This window comes from Bos indicus x Bos taurus, chromosome 4, assembly GCF_003369695.1.
Source record: "Bos indicus x Bos taurus breed Angus x Brahman F1 hybrid chromosome 4, Bos_hybrid_MaternalHap_v2.0, whole genome shotgun sequence".
NCBI lineage: Eukaryota > Metazoa > Chordata > Mammalia > Artiodactyla > Bovidae > Bos > Bos indicus x Bos taurus.
This window is the reverse complement of record NC_040079.1, coordinates 56,218,587-56,242,754: the sequence shown is the minus strand read 5'-3', so window position 1 is coordinate 56,242,754 and position 24,168 is coordinate 56,218,587. Positions and strand designations below refer to the sequence as shown.

The window sequence follows — 24,168 nt, the reverse complement described above, 5'->3', positions numbered from 1 at the left end:
AAACTACTTTCTTAAACATCCAAGGATAGAACTATGAAGTGAAAATATGCAAACTCTCTCTTTTTACTAACATCTCATCCTTTTAATTTTTTTTCAAACTTACCTCTCCCAATCATCCCAAATATATGGTTACATGTTTCTCTGCTCCCTTTATCATCTGTTTATTCTATCTCCTTGGAAAGAGAAAGAACTTCTTAGCTTCTAAGTAGTTATAAGGAAAAAATGCAGCCACATCATCAAATCCCTGATACTTTCTTCTCAGTCTATCAGTGTACTGTTTTTTACTTGCCAATGCAAAGAGGCAAATAGGCCTCTGAATGGTTTCATCACATATTCCTTTGTGTTATCAGCCAAAATCACGCTCATTTAAAATCACAGACCAAAGTGCTCTTAGATTTCTGCGTGACTTTAAATGATTTTTTATATATCAATACCACACAAATAAACAGAATGGAAGGAAGTTTTAAGCATAGAAAAAGTAACAAATAGCAAATTAGAAACCACAGGATCTCTGTTTAAAATTGTGCCTAATACAGCCTCAGTTTTGCAGAACAGAAAAATCAGCCAAGTACCTTTCTAGAACGTTAATGGCTATCAGTCATTACATTACATATATGTCATGTGACACAAGTAAACTTTTAGATTAGTAAACACTTTTCCTCTGTTACAACAGAGGGTTAGTGTTCAAGTGGAGGAAAAAAAATTCTTAGTACAGATAAAAGCATTAAAACACAAGTTAAACTATAGGGTAAGTCTAAATTTCCCCTATTTCAATTCAACCATTCAGTCCTGCTTTGACAAACAAATACACATGAAAATTTTACAACATCAAAGAGAACTTATTTTCCAAAGCTCTTCTGCCAAATGCAATAAGTACTGGTATTTGATGGCAAAGAAACTGAACTTCAGCATTAGTTACATTAACAAACTCACCTCTTCCTCTGATACACAAGTGTCAGATGTAATACACACTTTGGGGAGCTCTCCAGAAGATTTTGTGACTTTCTGATCGGTACATATAAAATGAATATTGAATGATCATGAATATATACATATACACACCATGAATATGTACAAATATGCACAAATATGCACAAATCTCCTTTTTCATCAGCCTGACTATAGATTTGCTAAAGAAAACCTATGATGTCTATGTCTCACCTGGAAATAATAGAAGCAAGGACTTTGGAATAGACGATTTAATATCTGTGTAACACTGAGCAAGTGGTTTAACCCTGCTTTAAGTCTCAAATTCTTCAACCATAAAATGGAAATAAGAATGCCACCCACATAAGATGATTATGTTACATGAAATAATAAACGAAATGTACCTCAGACTCAATAGATCCTCATTAAACACGAATTTCCCATCTTTCCCATACTTTCTTTCTTAGGTCCTCCAAAAATATATTCAGGTGATTGAGAAAGCAGTATTATAATTATCCAAATGAGGAAATACAGGTTTCTGACTGTTGAAAAAAAGAAACTCTTGACATAGTTACTTTCTTTCAACATTATGAAAGTTGAAATAAAGGTGAAAGTTCTTTGACAAAGTCAAGACTTTTCTTCCAAAATTCTAGAATAAGGTATAGAAATTGTGGTGAGCAACTGGAAAAGCCTCATTCATTGGAAACCAGATCCTTCCCATGTAAGAATCACAAGATGCTTTTCCAGAGTGAACATGCTAGTCCTCTCTCCTTGCCTCAGCAGTAGGATGACCTCAGGAAAGAGGTCGGTAGATGCCCCAGTGAAGTCTGATGTGATGGTAGGTAGACACTATACAGGACAGGCATGCTACTAAAATTATAATGTGGTGATGTGGTTTGGGGGTTCCTATTCAATCAAAGATACAAGATATAAGAAATAACTTTCAGTTAAAAATGGGAGAAGAGTTGTTGGCTAAACTCTTTGTACATCAAAATTCATAACTATTCGTGGTGCATCTTGAAGCCAGTGACCCACAGGCTGCCACCCACAACATGCTTAGACACAACTAATTGCAAGATGATAACCTTAAATGCAATAACCCTTGTCACTTCACTGTCAGCTAACCAAGAGGCCAGTCCCAGAAGAAAACCTTTGAGCTATTCAGAGGAGCCCACTACATCCCTTCCTGTTCATCTTTAAGGAAACTTACAAGTGATTTTGGGGTAGTGGTAATAAAAACAGTATGTCTTTGAATCACACTCTACATTTGAACTCCCAATTGTCTCATTCTCATTAGAAATCCCAACAGGGCAACAATAACCTGCATTATTTGAGGGACCCAGAGCAAAATCAAAATATGGGGCCTCATGTTCAAAAAGTCTTAAGAATTTCAAGATGGCTACCACAGAGCGTTCAAACCAAACACAGGGTTCTGTGACTGCACAGATAAAGCCCACCTTGGACAGGACTATGGCGGTGACTGACAGGAGACTAAATAACAGATTCCATCCCCAAAACAGCTGACTATAACTTAGCACATAGGCAAGTATTTGGGCACTAGCCTGAAAATAGCACAGATGTTCTGTTTTCTTAAATCTAACTAATTGCAGGAGAAATTATCTTTAGAATCCATAGACCACACTGATTATGAATTAATGAAATTTTAGTAACCAAAAAAAATATAGGTTTCAAAGTACAAAATATAGAAAAACCTAAGTTCAAAGGCTAGGAAAGTTGCAAAAATTAGCTTTTAAAACATTTTGCTAATTTGTGCTGTGCTTAGTCATTCAGTCATGTCCGACTCTTTGCAACACCCTGGACTGCAGCCCATCGGTTCCTCTGTCCATGCAGATTCTCTAGGCAAGAATACTGGAATGGGTTGCCATGCCCGCCTCCAGGGGATCTTCCCAACCCAGGGACTGAACCCAGGTCTCCCACATTGCAGGCGGATTCTTTACCGTCTGAGCCACCATTACTATATGCTAATTTGGGGTAGATTGTGAAAATGCCCACAATCCTTTACTCCTTCAATAAAGAAGAAGAGTTTATTTTCCCAGCCCTTTGATCTGGGTTGGTCAAAACCAATGGGAATTAGAGACATAGCACAGGCAGAGACTTGAAGAGTATTTGTATATTGGGACCTGTAGCCACCAGGTGAACAAGCACAGGCCAGCCTGCCACACAGGAGATACATGTGGCACAATCACTCCATGTAACTGTGAGCCAAATGCCAAATATGTAAGTACATCTAGTCTCCAGCTGACCAACTAGCTAACCAGAGACACATGAGTGAATTCAAACAAGAACAGCTAACCATGGCCCAGGTCAGCAGAACTGCTCAGCTGATTTGAAGACTCATGAGCAATAATGAATTGTTGTTGTTTGAAACCACTAAGGTTTGGAATAGTTTGCTATACAGTAAAATTGTTAAATGTTACAAATAGTATTTCAGCTCAGTAAGAAAAAAAAAAGGATTATACAATAAGCAGGGGCCGAGACAACTAGTTCACCATTTTTGATGAGAAGATCAGATTCCCACTAAATTGCATAATACATTCCAGATGGATTAAAAAAGTATAAATAACGAATTATAGCATAAAAATGTTAAAATAAATTCTTAGTTGATATTTATGTACTCTTGGCACAGGAAGACTTTCCTAGACAGTGATGTCTGAAGGAAAAAGAGGAATAGATTTTACTATGCAAAGATTTTGTAAATTTTACTTGTCTAAAAAATAAAAGGCAAATGCCAAATTGGTAAAATTTTACATATGAAGAGAGATTACATTTCTTACATACACAAAGTATTTTTTACGCATAACAAAAAGCTGCACTAGTTGATAAACTATTGACCAAAAGGGTTTACACATGTAAATCACAATAGAAGAAAGGTAAATGGCTGGTTAACATTTTTTAAATGTTCAACCTCACTGATAAGCAAAGAAAGATTAAGATAACAGTAAAATTATCTTACCAGGTTAAGAATTGTAATTATCAAAAACAATAATACCTAGAAAACAGACATTATTTTATAAACTGCCAGCAGAATTATAATTCAGTACATTTTTGCTAAGCAATATGTATGTGCACGTGTGTGTGTGTGTGTGTGTGTGTGTGTGATGTGTGTTTGTTTCTGAGTGAGAAATATTTTTTGACTGAGAAATTTTCCTTCTAAGAATACATCCAGATGAAACAACCTGGGATGCGGAGAAGACAGTCGCTTGACCTCATGATCCTACACCCCAAGTCATTAGAAGACTAGAGACTGTCTTCAGTTCAGTCTTCACTGTGTAGGCTAGTAATACCAAGAGTTTCTTCCCAAGTGGCGCTAATGGTAAAGAACCTGCCTGCCAATGCAGGAGACCTAAGAGACGTGGGTTTGAATCCTTGGTCAGGAAGATCCCCCGGAGGAAGAAATGCAACCCACTTCAGTATTCTTGCCTGGAGAATCCCACGGACAGAGGAACCTGGCAGGCTACAGCCCACAGGGTTGCAAAGAGTCAGGCATGACTGAAGCGACTGAGCATGCACACACCCAAGAGCTTCTGCTAAACACCAAGGGCACAGAAGTCATACTGCCTGCCCACCCTGGCCTTACCCACTCTATACCTGGCAAACTGACATTTGGTTCCTAAATAACAAGAGCTACCATTACTGAATGAAGAGATAGTAAGCCAAACTTTGACCTCAGAACCTGTACAACTATACCATCACTGACTCTATTACATGAATAAATATATTAATACCATATCAATTATTTCACACTACAGCCAACTCAGCAACATACAATCATTCATTTATGAAGGGATTTGGGCTTCACCCTCAGTTTGTCTTAAAAAATTTATTGGAATTCATAGCAGCTCCTGGACATCTAGCACTCTTAAGACCTAAGCAGAAAAAAATAAATCCCAGAACTTAGAATGTAGAAAAGACAAAGAAAGTCTTGCTATATATAAAATATGGAAAGCATTAAATCAAGGATCTTCATCAAACCCCTTTAAAGATCCCTCTGCCATTGTGTCCACAAAATGATAACAGCACCATTAAAGACAAGATTCTTCAGCTCCAAGTGCAGATGTGGCAGGAAGCCTAAGAATGAGATAGATCATCAAAGATATATGAAGAAGAAGAAGGAGGGGAAAAAAGAAGGAAAATGAAGAACAAACCAAAACAAAAAGTATACCTAAGAGAGAAAAAAAAGTCTGGAACAGAAACAGCATTAGTGCTTACTGACCTGAGTCACGTAATTGCTTCAGCACAGAAGAAATTTGCAATCTGTATTTGTAGAACAATTTACCAAGCATTTCTACATCCACTATGGAATAGAATCTTTGTAATAAGACAGTGAGTATGTGTTCCTTTTTATGGAAAGAAACTGAAGTTCTGGGAAGGTAAGGAAATTGCCAAAAGCCACACAGCTTATAAGTGACAGAACTGGGGTCTTTGGTCTTGAAGCCCCATGTTTTTGCCAAAAATCTACTATTGCTACAGACTGTCCCTCCAATTGCTACTGATTTTCAAATAACCATGAAAATTTCAAGAAGCAAATATATTATCAATACATTTAGTGATGTTCACATAATAAGCTATTTTTCTTCTTTTTGTTGTTGCTGTTGCTGTTATTGTTTAGTCACTAAGTCATGTTTGACTCTTTGTGACCCTATGGACTGTAGCCCACCAGGCTCCTCTGTCCATGGGATTTCCCAGGCAAGAATACTGGAGTGCAATGCCATTTCCTTCTCCATGGTTCTTCCCTTTAGAAAAGCTAACTATGAAAACAATATCTGATTCATTCTTCCAAAAACAGCAGAATGTGGTAGAGAAGCAGTGTTGGGGAGGGTGTTTTGTCAATAAAATGCAACATGAAGAAGTCTTGTGCGATGGAGCTGCTTGGTATCTTGAATACACAAGACGGTGGATACACAGACCTACATAAAACTGTATAGAACTTAACACATCCACAAATAAGTACAGGTAAAATTGTGGAAATTTGAATAAAAATCTACAGATTTTATCAATGTCAATAATCTGGTTCTAATATTATACTATAGTTTTACAAAATGATACCACTGGAAGAAAGTGGGTAAATGATACATGAAATTTAGCTGTATTTTTTTATAGTTTCTTTCTAAATTATTTATTTATTGACTGTGCTGGGTCTTCAGTGCTGCTTGCAGGTTACCTCTAATTGCCGCCAGCAGGAGTTACTCTTTGTTGTGATGCGGAGGCTTCACATTGCAGTGGCTTCTCTTAACTGCGGAGCATGGACTCTAGAGCATGCAGGCTTCCGTAATCACAGCAATCAGGCTCAGTGGTTGTGGCTCATGGGCTTAGCTGCTCTGAGGCATGTGGGATCTTCCCGGACCAGGGATCGAACCTGTGTCCCCTGCACTGGCAGGCAGATTCTTATCCACTAGCGAAGTCCCTAGCTGTACTTTTTGTTATAACTGCATGGGAATATACAACTATCTCAACAAAAAATTCAATCAAAAAAATCAACAGACTATGTATATCATCAACACTGATTTTGAAATGGATCACTGATATTGTATAGAAGATATAATGTAAGAAGACATAATGTAGTTAATCAAAGCTGACTTCTTTATAGTAGAACTGGAAGAGACCTTATCCATGAAATTTCAATTTTAAAAATTATTATTTCAAGCCTGAGATGATAATTTTGAATAGTTTTTAAAGATGTAATACCTTAAGAGTAAGACTCAGATAACCCTAGTTATGCAAATGATAAACCATTGGTAGAAGAAAGACTCAAAGAGGAAGAAAAAAGACTTTTTGAGCTCGAACAAAGGGCCATTAAAGAATTCCATCTCATGGCCAACTGGCACGTGAAAAGATGCTCAACATTGCTAATTAATAGAGAATGCAAATCAAAACTACAATAAGGCACCATCTCACACCATCAGAATGGCAGTACTAAAGAAGTCTACAAACGACAAATGCTATAGAGGGTATAAAGAAAAAGGAACCCTCCTACACTGTTGGTGGTAATGTAAGTTGGTGCAGCAACTATGAAAAACAGTTAAGGAGGTTTCTCAACAGCTAAAAATAGAGTTCCCATGTGATCCAAAAATCCTATTCCTAGGCATATATCCAGGCAAAACTATAAATCAAAAAGATACACATACCCCTATATTCACAGTATGATTCACAATAGCCAAGACATGAAAACAATCTAAATGGTCAAACAGATGAATAAAGATATGGTACACATACACAATGGAATATTATGCAGCCATAAAAAAGAATGAAATAATGTTATACAGCACCACGGATGGACCTGGAGATGATCATACTAAGTAAGACAAAAGAGAAAGATAAATATCATGTGATATCACTTATATGTGGAATCTAAAATATGACACAAGTGAATTTATCTACAAAATAGACTCACAGACATAAAGAACAGACTTGTGATTGACAAGGGGGAGGATAACTGGGGAAGGAAGGGATTGGGAGTTTGAGATTAGCAGACACAAACTACTGCATGCTGCTGCTGCTGCTGCTAAGTCGCGTCAGTCGTGTCCGACTCTGTGCGACCCCACAGACGGCAGCCCACCAGGCTCCTCTGTCCCTGGGATTCTCCAGGCAAGAACACTGGAGTGGGTTGCCATTTACTTCTCCAATGCATGAAAGTGAAAAGTGAAAAGTGAAAGTGAAGTCACTCAGTCGTGTCCGACTCTTAGCGGCCCCATAGACTATAGCCTACCAGGCTCCTCCGTCCATGGGATTTCCCAGGCAAGAGTACTGGAATGGAGTGCCATTGCCTTCTCCGAAACTATTGTATATAGAATGGATAAACAAGGTCCTACTATACAGCACAGGGAAGTGGCCTGTGATAAACCATAATGGAGAACAATATGAAAAAGAATGTGTGTGTGTGTGTGTGTATCTGAATCACTTTATTGTACAGCATAAACTAGAACAACATTGTAAATCAACTCTACATCAATTTTAAAAACAGAATTCTATCTTAAAACATCAGCTGACAAAAACTGGATGTATGATCCAATTACTCTGTAAGACAATTTGAGAATTATGACAATTATGGGATATACCAAGAATTGTCCAAAAAACATACTGACCATAATAGCTACTATTTATGAAGCATATACTATATGCCTGGCATTATGCTGGCTGCTTCAAAGAAATGACAGAAAATCCTCACAAAAACTCTGAAAAGTAAAATATGGATGGACCTATTCTAATTTACTCAAAGTCACATAAGTAGACAGTGACAGAGCTTGACTAAATTCTGACTCTAAAGCTTGTATGCTGTTCACTGTTTCATAATATACAGGAAAGAAACACCTAACCTTGGTAGTCTGGTATGTGACTCTAGGGTGAGGGAAAAAATTATATCTAGTAGTAGAAAACTACCACTGATATTATACTTACCTGCTTGTAAGTTCCATCCAGCAAGGTGTCCAGGTGTTGGAGGGGTGCAGGTGTTTTATCTTTGAACCTTGTTAACAGCCGACGTTGAATGGCCCGAAATTGTACAGCTCTTTCAGACAAGAGTTCTTCTAATTTTTCACCATTTATCCGCAACTACAATGAAGAATTTCTTTAATTCAGGCTAAATGTGCACAACAAAAATATTTCTAAAGTAGGGATACTGGCGACTCCAATAAAAATTTGAAAAGGGTAAAGAGGAAGAGTTTAGAGAATTAAAACAGTATGATATTTGATTCATGAATACATAAATGATACAGTGAAATAGGCTGGATAGAAATTTAGTAAAAATGGCCCACTTACCAAGGGATAAAGACAGATTATTTAATAAACATTTTGTGAAAACTGATTAAATATACAAGGGAAAAAAAGAATAATAATTTATAATCTCTCCCCTAGCATTTATAGCAAAACCAACTGCAGAGGAATCAAAAGTTTAAATAAAACAAAAGTACTAGAAAATTGTATTTTTAAAATAATTTTGGCATGAGACAGATCTTTATAAGTCAAAAGCCAAAAGTCACACATATACAAACACACACACACACCTGATAAATTACTAACTAAAAAAAAAAAAAAAGTCCTATGTGATTGCCATAATATCTAGAAAGCATCTATAAACCGATAAAAAAAAAAAAGTGACCACAACCCAAACGAATAAGTAAGAAAAAGAGCACCAATCCATTAGAAAAGTAGGCAAGATCACAGAGAAGTTAATACAAATAGTTCTCAAACATAACAGCCTTTGACCTAGCAATCACACTTCCAGGAATTTTTCCAAGAGGTGTGCTTGCAAAAAGTAATGTACATGCAAAGATATTCATTACAGAATTTGTTCTGTTCCAATTACAGTAAGATAATGTTAATAATCAAACTGCTATCAATAGAGGAAAAAGGTACGTAGGTACAGATAAGCAATGCTAGCCAAAGATGCATTCAAAGAAGCAAAGTAAAAAAATACAGAATGTCATGCCTGTATTTTTTTCTAAAAATTTGTACAGTAACATAGTTGTGACTACATAGAACAATTCTAGAAAGATCACAAGAAACTGGACACCAAAAGTTGCATCCAAAGAGACTGAATAATGGGAGGATGAGAATCAGAAATGACTCTTTTCCATATAACTCTTTAATAATTTTTGAATTTAATATTATTAAAATAAAGAAAACTGATCAAAGTCATAGGGAACACTCCATGAAAACAGAACATGTGAACTGCTACTTTAACTTTACAATAGTCATAATACTTCTGAAGTATCATATTTAGTATGTTCAGAAATCAAACATAGTTTACATTTCTGATATCAAACCAAACTCCCCTCTTTTTCAATGCATGTGTGGAGAAAACACACACAACTGGGGAAAAAACTTGGAATTTTTTAAAATTTATTTATTTTAATTGGAGGCTAATTACTTTACAATATTGTAGTGGGTTTTGCCATACATTGACATAAATCAGCCATGGGTATACATGTGTTCCCCATCCTGAACCCCCCTCCCACCTCCCTCCCCATCCTATCCCTCTGGGTCATCCCAGTGCACCAGCCCTGAGCACCCTGTCTCATGCACTGAACCTTGACAGGTGATCTGTTTCACATATGATAATATACATGTTTCAATGCTATTCTCTCAAATCATCCCACCCTCGCCTTCTCCCACAGAGTCCAGAAAACTGTTCTACACATCTGTGTCTCTTTTGCTGTCTCGCATATAAGGTCATCATTAACATCTTTCTAAATTCCATATATATGCATTAGTATACTGTATTGGTGTTTTTCTTTCTGACTTACTTCACTCTGTATAATAGGTTCCAGTTTCATCCACCTCATTAGAACTGATTCAAATGTATTCTTTTTAATGGCTGAGTAATACTCCATTGTGTGTATGTACCACTGCTTTCTTATCCATTCATCTGCTGATGGACATCTAGGTTGCTTCCATGTCCTGGCTATTATAAACAGTGCTGCGATGAACATTGGGGTACACGTGTCTCTTTCACTCCTGGTTTCCTCAGTGTGTATGCCCAGCAGTGGGATTGCTTGGTCATAAGGCAGTTCTATTTCTAGTTTTTTAAGGAATCTCCACACTGTTCTCCATAGTGGCTGTACTAGTTTGCATTCTCACCAACAATGTAAGAGGGGTTCCCTTTTCTCCACATCCTCTCCAGCATTTATTGTTTTTAGACTTTTGGATCGCAGCCATTCTGATTGGCATGAGATGTTACCTCATTGTGGTTTTGATTTGCATTTCTCTGATAATGAGTGATGGTGAGCATCTTTTCATGTGTTTGTTAGCCATCTGTATGTCTTCTTTGGAGAAATTTCTGTTTAGTTCTTTGGCCCATTTTTTGATTGGGTCATTTATTTTTCTGGAATTGAGCTTCAGGAGCTACTTGTATATTTTTGAGATTAGTTGTTTGTCAGTTGCTTCATTTGCTATTATTTTCTCCCATTCTGAAGGCTGTCTTTTCACCTTGCTTATAGTTTCCTTCATTGTGCAAAAGGTTTTAAGTTTAATTAGGTCCCATTTGTTTATTTTTGCTTTTATTGCCATTACTCTGGGAGGTGGGTCATAGAGGATCCTGCTGTGATTTATGTCGGAGAGTGTTTTGCCTATGTTCTTCTCTAGGAGTTTTACAGTTTCTGGTCTTACGTTTAGATCTTTAATCCATTTGAGTTTATTTTTGTGTATGGTGTTAGAAAGTGTTCTAGTTTCATTCTTTTATGAGTGGTTGACCAGTTTTCCCAGCACCACTTGTTAAAAAGATTGTCTGTTCTCCACTGTATATTCTTGCTTCCTTTGTCAAACATAAGGTGTCCACAGGTGCGTGGATTTATCTCTGGGCCTTCTATTTTGTTCCATTGATCTATATTTCTGTCTTTGTGCCAGTACCATACTGTCTTGATGACAGCAGCTTTGTAGTAGAGCCTGAAGTCAGGCAGGTTGATTCCTCCAGTTCCATTCTTCTTTCTCAAGACTGCTTTGGCTATTCAAGGTTTTTTGTATTTCCATACAAGTTGTGAAATTATTTGTTCTAGTTCTGTGAAAAATACCATTGGTAGCTTGATAGGGATTGCATTGAATCTATAGATTGCTTTGGGTAGTATACTCATTTTTACTATATTGATTCTTCCGATCCATGAACATGGTATATTTCTCCATCTATTTTGTCATCTTTGATTTCTTTCACCAGTGTTTTATAGTTTTATATATATAGGTCTTTTGTTTCTTTAGGTAGATTTATTCTTAAGTATTTTATTCTTTTCATTGCAATGGTGAATGGAATTGTTTCCTTAATTTCTGTTTCTGTTTTCTCATTGTTAGTGTATAAAAATGCAAGGGATTTCTGTGTGTTAATTTTATATCCTGCAACTTTACTATAATCATTGATTAGCTCTAGTAATTTTCTGATGGAGTCTATAGGGTTTTCTATGTAGAGGATCATGTCATCTGCAAACAGTGAGAGAAAATCTTGGAATTTTATTACCCTCCTTTAACCCGAGTTTCAGCACTTAAGAAGCACTTAAGTAGCAACATCAAAGAATATTCTTTTGAAGGGAAAAAAAATTCATTACCAAAATTTAAAGTGATATAACAACTAATTTTTTAAGAAGAATATTGCAAAAGTTATCAATAGTTCAGTTCAGTTCAGTTCAATCGCTCAGTTGTGTCCAACTCTTTGCGACCCCATGAACTGCAGCATGCCAGACCTCCCTGTCCATCACCAACTCCCAGAGTTTATCCAAACTCATGTCCATCAAGTCAGTGATGCCATCCAGCCATCTCATCCTCTGTCTTCCCCTTCTCCTCCTGCCCCCAATCCCTCCCAGCATCAGAGTCTTTTCCAGTGAGTCAACTCTTCGCATGAGGAGGCCAAAGTATTGGAGTTTCAGCTTCAGAATCAGTCCTTCCAATGAACACCCTGGACTGATCTCCTTTAGGATGGACCGGTTGGATCTTCTTGCAGTCCAAGGGATTCTCAAGAGTCTTCTCCAACACCACAGTTCAAAAGCATCAATTCTTCGGCACTCAGCTTTCTTCACAGTCCAACTCTCACATCCATACATGACCACTGGAAAAACCATAGCCTTGACTAGATGGACTTTTGTTGGCAAAGTAATGTCTCTGCTTTTGAATACACTATCTAGGTTGGTCATAACTTTCCTTCCAAGGAGTAAGCGTCTTTTAATTTCATGGCTGCAGTCACCATCTGCAGTGATTTTGCAGCCCAAAAAAAGAAAGTCAGCCACTGTTTCCACTGTTTCCCCATCTATTTCCCATGAAGTGATAGGACAAGATGCCATGATCTTACTTTTCTGAATGTTGAGCTTTAAGCCAACTTTTTCACTCTCCTCTTTCACTTTCATCAAGAGGCTTTTTAGTTCCTCTTCACTTTCTGCCATAAGGGTGGTATCATCTGCATATCTGAGGTTATTGATATTTCTCCTGGCAATCTTGATTCCAGCTTGTGTTTCTTCCAGCCCAGCATTTCTCATGATATACTCTGCATAGAGGTTAAATAAGCAGGGTGACAATATACAGCCTTGACGTACTCCTTTTCTTATTTGGAACCAGTCTGTTGTTCCATGTCCAGTTCTAACTGTTGCTTCCTGACCTGCATATAGGTCTCTCAAGAGGCAGGTCAGGTGGTCTGGTATTCCCGTCTCTTTCAGAGTTTTCCACAGTTTATTATGATCCACACAGTAAAAGGCTTTGGCATAGTCAATAAAGCAGAAATAGATGTTTTCCTGGAACTCTCTTGCTTTTTCAATGATCCAGCAGAAAGAAAGACAATGCCAAAGCAATGCCAAAGAATGCTCAAACTACCACACAATTGCACTCATCTCACATGCTAGTAAAGTAATGCTCAAAATTCTCCAAGCCAGGCTTCAGCAATACATGAACCGTGAACTTCCAGATGTTCAAGCTGGTTTTAGAAAAGGCAGAGGAATCAGAGATCAAAGTTATCAATACTTCACTTTTAATTGTATGACTTCCTGCTATAATATTTTATTTCCTCAATTCATGAAATAAAAAATATATCTTCAATATTGAGACATCAGCCAGGTGTCTGCATGTGTAACAAAATAGCAGTGATTGAAATGTTTTCACATATCAGAATTTCGACACTTAACAATTATGTATGTATCTTAGTGCCAAGTAATGTTCTAGGCACTAGGAATTACAACAATGAATAAAACAGACAAAAATTCTGTTTTCATGGAGCTTATGCTAAAGGACACTTGGAGTCCAAAAGCCACCTTTATTTAAAGTTGAAAGTTGTATTTAAAAAAAAAAAAAAAGGTAGAGAGTGGGGCCAGAGAGTAAAGGAAGTATAAGCATGCACTTTTTAACTTGTTTAACAAGTAAAAGTGTATATAGTTGAACATATTCCCTAAGTCCCTCCCCAGAAATGTCCGTGATGTAGAAACTGCAAGGATTAACTAGCCAGCAAATATACAGACAGGAGGGATGTGGACTATATGTCAAATATAGTCAATTAGAAACTAATGTTTTTGATTTTAAATGTTACAAATATTTAATCAGTATAGTCTTTCTACGAACTCTCTTCTGTAAGTCACTGAACCTCAGTTTCGCATAGTTAGGCAGGAATTTCTTCAGATATATCCTAGAGAATTGCAAAGGTTCTCAATACTTAGAGTATCTAAATATTATTTCCCAAACTATTGACTTTTGGTGCCACAATTTGGTCAAAGTATACTATCCTATACAATATTATCAGCATAGGTGAGAGAAAACCCAAATTAATTTATTTGATAATGTTGTATTATCTGCAATTGGACTGTATTCACTGAAAATTTCCCTTTATGTTGACACTGTATTCAAAGAAGTCTTTATTTATAGGTTAAAGTCAACTGTCTTAGAATGTTCAAGGAACTGAATATTAAGTAGAATGTTCAAGTGACTGACAATTTACATATTCTCTCTCTCTTCCTCTCTCTCTACAATACACACATACACGCTTGCACACACACATGTTTACAGAGATGCAAAAACCTATGGATTCCTTAAAAAGTAGCCACTCTAGGAAACCAATGCTTCCTTAAATAATTTTCAATATCTTTCTGAAATTCCTCTGGGTAATTCCCTACAGGATCTACTTACAGGCAAATAAGTAAGTAAAGCTTGGTGAATTCTTTTTTTAAACACATGGGACTTAAAACAATGACTGTCATTGTTTAACTGTTTTCACAAAAACATTAATCTTGACTATTTCCAAATATCAAATCAGTTTTCAAAGGATAAAGATTTGACACTCTGAAGATACTCAAGAAAATCTAACACAGGCTCTGAAGATAATTCCAAAGAAGAAGTGCAAACATATCCAGGCAACAAGGTCACTGGCAAATCTCACTGATCTAGACATTTAATCCTTCAGCATTTACCAAGCACCCATTCTGCCAGATACTCGAGAATATTTTATGTGATTAACCCTTATTCAGATGCAGAAGTTCTGGTGTGCTTGTTAAAAATGAAAAGGAAAAATCACTTTACTTTATAATCACACCTCATTTATGGCCTGCTAGAATTAGTTAGCCAAATGGCTGCCGATAAGCTCAAATAGTTTTAGCACTGGGTTATTGGGGTCAAAGGTTAAACCCCCATGTGGGAGACTTAAACCAGCTCTGTTCTGAGGCCAGACCACATGCTTAGCTCCAGGCAGCCACTCTGTAAAAGTCTGCAATTGATCACAAATTGGGCAAGAGGGCAGGAAAAGATTCACAACCCCACCACCCACATAAGAATAACAACTTGGCGTACTGCCTAATGGCATGTATACTAGAATTCTTACCTCTACAGGATCCCCTTCTCTTTCATACACTGAAAAACTACAGATGATATGGGTTATGATCATACACACCTCAAAATGATGATCAATCAACTCAAAATATTCTTCAAGGGGCACCGATCCAGAAAAAGAACATGTGAAATCTTTGATTCCCTGTTTTTCAAAATATTCTTGAAGGCGGATGATAAGCTCATTTGTTATAAGCCAAAGATCCTCAAATTGTTCACTCTGAATGCGGTATCGTTCTAAAGAGAAAAGCAATTAAGCAAAAGGCTTATTAACACAATTACTAGCTGAAATAATGTATTGCTGTTGTTCAGTCGCTGAGTTGTGTCTGACTCTGTGCGATCCCGTGGACTGCAGCACACCAAACTCCCCAGTCCTTCGCTACTTCCCAGAGTTTGCTCAAATTCATGCCATCAAGTCAGTGATGCCATGAATTATCACTAAATCCGACATGAACACCAAAATGAAAAGGACAAAGATTTCATTTTGGGAATATAGATATAATTTCTACTGGCTTAATAAAAATAATTTTATGACCTTATTGTGATTTTCTGCATCAATAACTTAACATTTTCAAATTTCACTCCAAAGGTATGTGATCACAGTGCCAAGCTGCAGAGTATGGTCCTTTCAACTATTTATCTTATGATAGGTTTCAGTATAGTAAAAACACACAATTTGGATCCTTCCAAAAAAAACCTTTACTCAAAAAGTAAGAAAACAAAGAAAGAAAACAAAAAAGGTAAGAAAACAGCCATTGCAAAAGTATACCTGGTATCATTATATGTTTCAGAAAATTGGTATGAAATAAAATTTATTCTACAGCAAGCCCCACATCCTGGCCACAGCAGCCAGTTTAAACCCCTGTTATCATAATCAAAGCTTTCTATTTTTCTAGTAGTTCTTTCATTTGAAGAAAGATTTTGCAATAAGACCCTTCCCCAAATATAAATCTTGGTTCCCTCCATTCCCTGAAACCACAGCTCATAGCCAAATTCTTGCCTCCTACCCTGATGATGCTGATGATGACAACAAAGATGACAGTGATGATGACAGCAGTGACAATAACTACATCTATGATAAGAGCAACTATTATATGTTGAGCACCAACTATGCATCGAGCACTAAAATTGTAACAACTCATTCTACAAAAAAAGAAAACCAGGCACAGAGAATCTCAGAGACTTGCCAAAGGTCACAAAGTAAATTAAATGTCAGAGCTAGAATTTATGATAAATAGCATTCTTTCCAATTGTCTAAACTCTACCTATCCTTTAGGATTTGGCTTCAATCTCAACTACCCCAAGAAAACTTTATTTCTCTACCATCGATAGTAGCCTTGGGCTGCCCTGGTGACTCAGATGGTAAAGAATCTGCCTGCAATGCAGGAGACCAGGGTTCAACCTTTGAGACAGGAAGATTGCCTGGAAAAAGGAATGGCTACCCATTCCAGTATTCTTACCTAGAGAATTCCATGGACAGAGGAGCCTGGTGGGCTACAGTTGCAATGAGTTGGACATGACTGACTGACTAACATGTAGCAGCCTTATATGTACCAGGCACTATCCAAAGCACTTCACATTCACTCTCTTGCTTAAATCTCAATCACCCAATAGGGAAAATACTGTTATCCCCATTTTACAGAAGAATAAATCTATTAATCTATTAATCCAAAGATTATCTATCAGTCTTAACCACTTCACAATATTGCCTGTCTCTGAATTTATACAGAGAATGTCTACAGTTTACTGTTTACTTAACTGTGTACAACCATGTATTCTTATTTAACTTTCCATATAATCATATTTGGTCTCTTCAAAGAGACCATACACTTTTTGAGATCAAAGTCACCTATTCTATTGAACATCTATTATGTTTCATAAAGAAATAAATCTTGGGAGTATAAAAATTAACTCAGTCTTTTTGAGGTACTATGATACACGCATGTAAAATAGTTATTTATACTTCCCATGGTACTATAAATATATTACAACTTTAAATTGGTTTTTAACTTTGTCATCCTCAACCAGAATCCAAGAACATATCTGCTCTCATTCCCCAAGTCGACTCTTTTTAATTACATAGGGAATAAAATAAACTGAGTATTCCTGCCACAGAACATGCAAACAGTCTATTCTCTGCTGTCATATCATTTGACATGATATGACATGAACCTTCATGTCATGAACCTTCCCCACACTCCCTTCACTCTAGTCTTATTCTGGATGTTGGCTTCTGCCCATGGTGCTGATCAGATGTCTTCTCATTTCTCCCCATCAAAGACAGTAGGGCCAAGGTCAGATATGACAACCTTTACCTTTCTTGGTAATTTTCACTGAAGGTTTAATGTTTTAGAAGAAAACTAGAGTACAATTATGGAGGGGTGTGAGTAGACACATAGAAGGGAGAATGCTAATGACAAAGTATGCTAGTATTAGAATCCTCTAAATCTGGGGTCTTACCTAAGTCAAGCTTGGCATCCAACACAGAAAACCCAGACTTATATTTATTCATTCTTCTATTCATTTGTAGAAGTCAGTTCAAGATGCTGGAGATAAAATCATGAATAAAGCAAGATCCTCTGCCTTCAAGAAGTTCACTATAGATCTTGAAAGACAGAGTGATGGGGGAAGAATGAACAAGGTTTCCACCATCACTGACTCAGGGGACTCAGGGATACCCATTAAGGTTGATTTTGCCACAGAAATATCAGAGCTTTCCCCAAGGGATATACAACTATTTTCAAGTATATGAAGGCCTATTACATAGCAGAAGAATTAGGCAATAACAAGGGAGCAGCAGCAAAGGGAAGAAGGCACAATAAGAACTGTTTAATAATTATAGGTATTAATAGACTTGGCTGCCCTGGGAAGTGTTTAAGGCTCTGAGCTCCTTGGTGATTGGTGCTTTCTTAAAAGTCTCCTTGGGAGTTGTAGAACTCAGTGAGGAAGAAGATAGGTCTCTGAAGTTACAGACCAATCTGTCCCTCCCTGCATCCTAAGACACATATTGGGCAGCTCAGTGCTGCCTCCAGGTCTCAGCCATTTGTCCCTCTTAGGTAGAAAGATAGCTTCTGGCTCAGGGCCGGCTCAGGGCCTTGTCTTTCTCTATGTCTTCCCATCTTGGGTCAAGTGTCTGCTCCAGCCCAGAGCCCCCATCCAGGCCTGGGGAATTCCCTTGGCCTTCTAGAAGACAACACTGAGCTGAGCCAGTTACATCTCCTTTTACAGCTTTGTGATCTCCACAAACACAAACTTTATATTCTGCTGCACACTCTTTGCTGGACGTAGCAGATGTAGGTGATGAAGTTCCATGCTGCAGGGATGCAGGCCCGAGAGAAGAGACAGTGAAATGTAGTCATGACTATTGGAGCAACAGAGATGAATATGATAGCAGGAGTGGGCGCATACGCTGGCACTGCCACACTTGACTGTGGCTACCCTCCCTGTGAGCAGCATCTGCAAAGCCACAGACTGGATGGTGAGTGAGTTGTCCTCCAGAGTGGCCTGTGCCAACACCAGGAGAGGTGTGTCCATTCAACTGTAATTTTTTGATACAAATGTGTCACAACTTAAAAATCTTAAAAGAAATGCACTAAACATTTCTATCAAAGGTTAGTTTTATTAGTTAAATTATATTTAAAAGTAAAACATTTTATTAGCATTTACAGCTGGAGGAAATGTGGAGAGGACTCTTAGCTAAATGCCAACAAGTACCTCCAAGTTCAGCTGTCCTGGGGCTGAAATGATGATGGGGAAAGACAGATCCAATTGACACCTATCCTGATGCCTCCTAGGAACTGCTGGATTCAGTTCCCATTCACAGCTTACAGTGGGCATGGGTGTTTCATTAAGGAGAGCAGGGGATGTTGTGAGCAAGCCAAGAAAGGCAGTGGGCCCAAAAGCTTCCCCAGGAGAGACAAAGTATCTTATTTCTGCTGCCCACAGCTGGAGCTCCTTCCTCACTCTTGGAAGACAACAAACCCCTAATCTGACAAAATGAAATGCAGGCAAGTCTAAACATTTCTCTTTATCTTTCATCAAGATTTGAATTATCTGAACAGAGGCTGATGAACTCTCTAGGAGACACAGCTCAATCCCCCATACTGGGCAAAGACTTCCACTTTCTAAAGTAACAGAGAAAAGTCTTGGACAGTAGATTCAAAAGGCAAGGGACAAATGAAAGAAATAAAACACAATTCCCTTTACAAAGTAGCCATAAAGCAAGACAATCTTTATCTTGATAGTCTTAAAAAGATTCTAAGTAACTCTGCACCTACTCATTCAATTCAAAAGGTATTAAGCAGTGAGTGCTGGGGAAACAATGGGGAACAACACATACTGATCCTGGCCCTCATCCTAGTGAGAAGGGTAGAAAATAAGCAAATAAATAACAAATCATTAAAGTTATGAAAGGACTATGATGCAGATAAAAAGGGTGCTATGATAAAGACTAATGGTAAAACAGTCTTTTTATTATTTCATAAAACACAGCAGCTAAATAATACTAGCCGCTAAAATTTACCTAGCACTTACAGTGTACCAGGAAATTGCTTCATGCTTTTTAGGAATTATCTCATTTGATTCTTACATAGTATAATTGCACTATTTTACTTCCATTTCTGTAGATGGAAAAAACAGGCACAGAAATTTTTTCAAAGTCATTCAAATGAAAGCTAAACCAGAGCAGGGATTTAAATTATTAATCTAATTCTAGACTTCATACTCCTAATCATTTTGTGCATAAAGCTTGGAGCTTAAGATGGAAAGAACAGCCCAGGTAGAGGGAATGGCAAGTTCAAAGACTTTATGGGAGAAAAAGTCAGAGATGTACCAAGAACTGAGAGAAGGTCATAGTAAGGAAAAGTGCCCAAAGATGAAGTTCAGGCCAGGCCAGAACATACAGGGAGACCTATAAGGGTTAGTAAAAGTTTTGATATTATTATCAACACAAAAGATTTTAAGCTGGAGAGAGGCATGATAAAATTTGTAATTGTTTCTTTATTTTTATTATAAAAGCTGCCAAGTAGAAAAGGAATTGAAAAGGGATAAAAATAGACTCATAGTTAAGGACATTATAACCATGATCCAACACAGTGGTGCCATATATAAGCAATTAAGGGTATCACATTATGAAGGTAATCTCCAGTTGCTCAGCTCTTATCCCTAAGCAAAACTTAAAATGTAGTAAATTTTTAAATCTATGACTTTAGTACAAATAAATCATCCAACCATCAATTTCTTCATCCACACAAAGGGGAAAATAAAGCATAGCTCACAAGGCCAGTATGAAGATCAACTATAACGTTATATGGAAAAGATTTACACAAGTGTAATTTATCTTTGTATTATTATTTTTTTGGCCGCAATACACGTAAGATCTTAGTTTCCCACCAGGGATAAAACCCACACCCCTTGCACTGGAAGTGCAGAGTCTTAACCATTGAATCACCAGAAAAGTACCTATATTTTAAAATTTAGATCAAGAAAAATTAGATATTCAAAATATACTGGTTGAAAAAATTAAAATTTTGATACAAAAAGTATAGAATAAAACAAGTTAAAAAATCTAAAGCTCACTGGAAAACTTAAATATAAATAAAATTCTCTATTTCATTTGCTAGCAATGGCAACCCACTCCAGTGTTCTTGCCAGGAGAATCCCAGGGACGGGGAAGCCTGGTGGGCTGCCATCTATGGGGTCGCACAGAGTCGGACACGACTGAAGCGACTTAGCAGCAGCAGCAGCAGAACACCTGTGTAACCCCAAAATGCATATGTTTAGTCCTGATATCCACTGTGATGATATCTGGAGATGGGGCCTTGGGGAGGAGATTATGTCATGGGGAAGAAGTCCTCATGAATGGGATTAGCACTGTTATAAAAAAGAGACCTCAATCCGGAAATCGCAGTTTTCTCTGTAGGCCACGTGAGGGCCTTGATTGAAGACATTGTGTTCTGTCTGAAGAATATTTAAGGTTTCCAATAAAATGTATATCCCTCAAAAAAAAAAAAAAAAAGAGAGACCTCAGCATCACTCTTACCCCTTCTGCCACACGACACACTGCAAAGCCAGACATCTGTGAACCAGGAAGCAGGTCCTCACCAGAAACCAAACCTACGAGTGCCCTGATCTTGGACTTCCTAGCCTCCAAAACTATTAGAAATAAAATTCTGTTATGTAAAAGCCACCCAGTCTATGGACTAAGATAGTACCCAAATGGACTAAGATAGTACTCTGCTGTGAATACATGAATATCATTAAACAAGAAAAATGTAAAATTCATAATAATAAACATTTAAATAGGTCTGATATTTTCTGTAACTTTCAAATTCGGGCTTTAATTATTTTCTTATTCATCAGCATATACAGGGGGAAAAAATGTGTCAAAATGTTAAAAATTACCATGAGGTTGGGGGATTTAAAAATATAAACATGGTATCTGCAAGTTGAATTTTTTCAGATTACCAAAAATCAACAAGAATCAAAGAGTCAAAGATTTATAAGGCATTATTTTGACTATTAAGCATTTTCTTGGTACTAGTACTCCAAGATATTTAACATTGCCCAGGAGATTTTTCCAGAGTATACATTTCATGGAAAGGAGAAATGAAAATTTCTATGTACAATATAGCATGAAAGAAAAGAGTTGTATTCTAAAATACGTCCTTACAATATTGGTAATTAAATAGCTTCCAAAATGAACATTCAATTAATTTTTTTATCTCTTTTCCTTTGCATCTTGCAACAGCAGCTCAGTGGAAATAACTATTTCAGCTTCCAAATGAAATAAATTTAAAGGATTGGAATCCAGTCAATTGCCATTTCACCCTACTACAAATGGAGAAAATAATATATTTAACTAAGCAGGGCACAAAAATGCATAACGTCAGTCTCAATTCATGTCAGAACATCTGAAGTTCATCAATATAAATAATGTTTGCATTCACATCATAAACAAAGCATCAATATAGTTTATGCTATCCTGGAAATTTTAAAATGTGAAATGGAAAAGCAGATGAATGCTTTTTAAATCAAAAGTTGGAAGAAATAATATAAATAATATCAGTAGATATTAGTGTAATATTCTAAATATACAACCTCTTCAATATTAATACAAACTGTGGATGGTTTCTCTAAATTTAATTTTCAAAAGGCTTTTTTCTAAGTGTATTTATATAATATTCCCATTGTCCCTCAATAATACTGCTAAGAAATTCTAAGATAAATAGTAATACAATATTATACTGATGAATCACTGTACACATTAAAGCAATGACAGCAGCAGGAGGTGCATATCAGGTGAGTTTAGATTTTCTCATGACCTGCGTGTGTGCTAAGTTGCTTCAGTCATGTCTGACTCTCTGTGACCTTATGACCTTTAGCCCTCCAGGCTTCTCTGTCCATGGGATTCTCCAGGCAAGAATACTGTAGTGGGTTGCCATGCCCACCTCCAGGGAATCTTCCCGACCCAGGGATCGAACCTTGTCTCAGGCATCTCCTGCATTGGCAGGAAGGCTCTTTAGCACTAGTGCCATCTGGGGAGGCTTTATCATAACACTTGTCCTTAAATTTGGAGGCTTCATTAAAGGACTATCACAGAGTACCTACTCCATGAAGTTTCAGATGCTTTTGAACTGTAGTATTGGAAAAGACTCTTGAGAGTCCCTTGGACTGCAAGGAGATCAAACCAGTCAACCCTAAAGGAAATCAATCCTAAATATTCATTAGAAGCACTGATGCTGAAGCTGAAGCTCCAACACTTTGGCCACCTGACGCAAAGAGCCAACTCATTGGAAAAGACTCTGATGCCGCGAAAGATTGATGGCAGGAGGAGAAGGGGATGACAGAGGACGGGATGGTTAGCTGGCATCACCGACTCAACAGACATGAGTTTGAGCAAGCCCCGGGAGATGGTGAAGGATAGGGAAGCCTGGGGTGCTGCAACCCATGGGGTCACAAAGAGTCGGACACGACTAAGCAACCGAACAATGCCAACAATAAAAATCCCACACTTTATCAAACATCTGAAGATAATTTCTCTTCTTTCTGGAATGCCCTCCACCTAAAAATCTCCTATTCATTCCAAAAGATCCTTCACAAATAAAATCACTTATGGAACCTCATTCTTTTGGAATCCAGCAGCAGCTAAAGTGTGCTTCTATAAGCACATCAGGTGTTCTATAATCGATTCACTACCTGTTTGTTTCTCCAATTAGTCCAGGAGCACCACAAGAGTCATGAGATGTATTAGATATAAAGACATCTGCTGAGTGAAAAATGAGCAAAGGTGCACAGTCCAGCCAGATGGAGTAGAGCAAAACTCTCACTTTCTTTCTTCTGAAGATATTTTGTTTAACACAGTTCAACATTATATATGCTTTCTTTTGACAGATGCAAAAAGAAAGCCTTTTTCAAGGCTCAACCCTTATTCACATACATGACTACAATCCTTTCATTATATCTGAAAGCAAAATAATCAAAATGGAAAAGCAAAGGACTTTTAAACTTGACCTGATTCAATTCAATAACTCTTTCTAGCATGTTACACTCTTTCAGGATATTGAAATATTTAGCATTATTAGTTATCCTTTCCATATTCCAAAGGCCTACCTGAGGCAACATAAATTTGCTATTTGCAATTGCTTAGTGCTACTCATGACACTAAGAAGATATATTTACTCAGCTTTCATTGCTAATTACCAGTTTAACAGGGTATAGAAGTCTAAGTTGAAAATCATTTCTCTCAGATCTTAAGGAAAATTTTTCCATCATCCTCTAGGTTTCAAATTGGGAAAGGAGTACATGAAGGCTGTATATTGTCACCCTGTCAGACGCTTATTTAACTTACATGCAAAGTATATCATGCGAAAAGACAGGCTAGATGAGCCAAAGGCTGGAATCAAGATTGCCGGGATAAATATCAATAACCTCAGATACGCAGATGACACC

At 37.3% G+C, this 24,168-nt stretch overlaps 1 protein-coding gene across 2 annotated transcripts in view; it reads right to left on the bottom strand.

The window, feature by feature from the left end:
* BBS9 (Bardet-Biedl syndrome 9) overlaps positions 1–24,168 on the bottom strand; it is a 481,201-nt gene that overhangs the window by 213,396 nt on the left and 243,637 nt on the right. For both annotated transcript variants that reach the window (XM_027539506.1, XM_027539507.1), the window contains 2 exons: positions 15,284–15,456; positions 8,344–8,496 (listed from right to left, as the gene is read on the bottom strand). In XM_027539506.1, the coding sequence (XP_027395307.1) occupies positions 8,344–8,496; positions 15,284–15,456 (326 nt within the window). The remainder of the gene's footprint in view (positions 1–8,343; positions 8,497–15,283; positions 15,457–24,168) is intronic.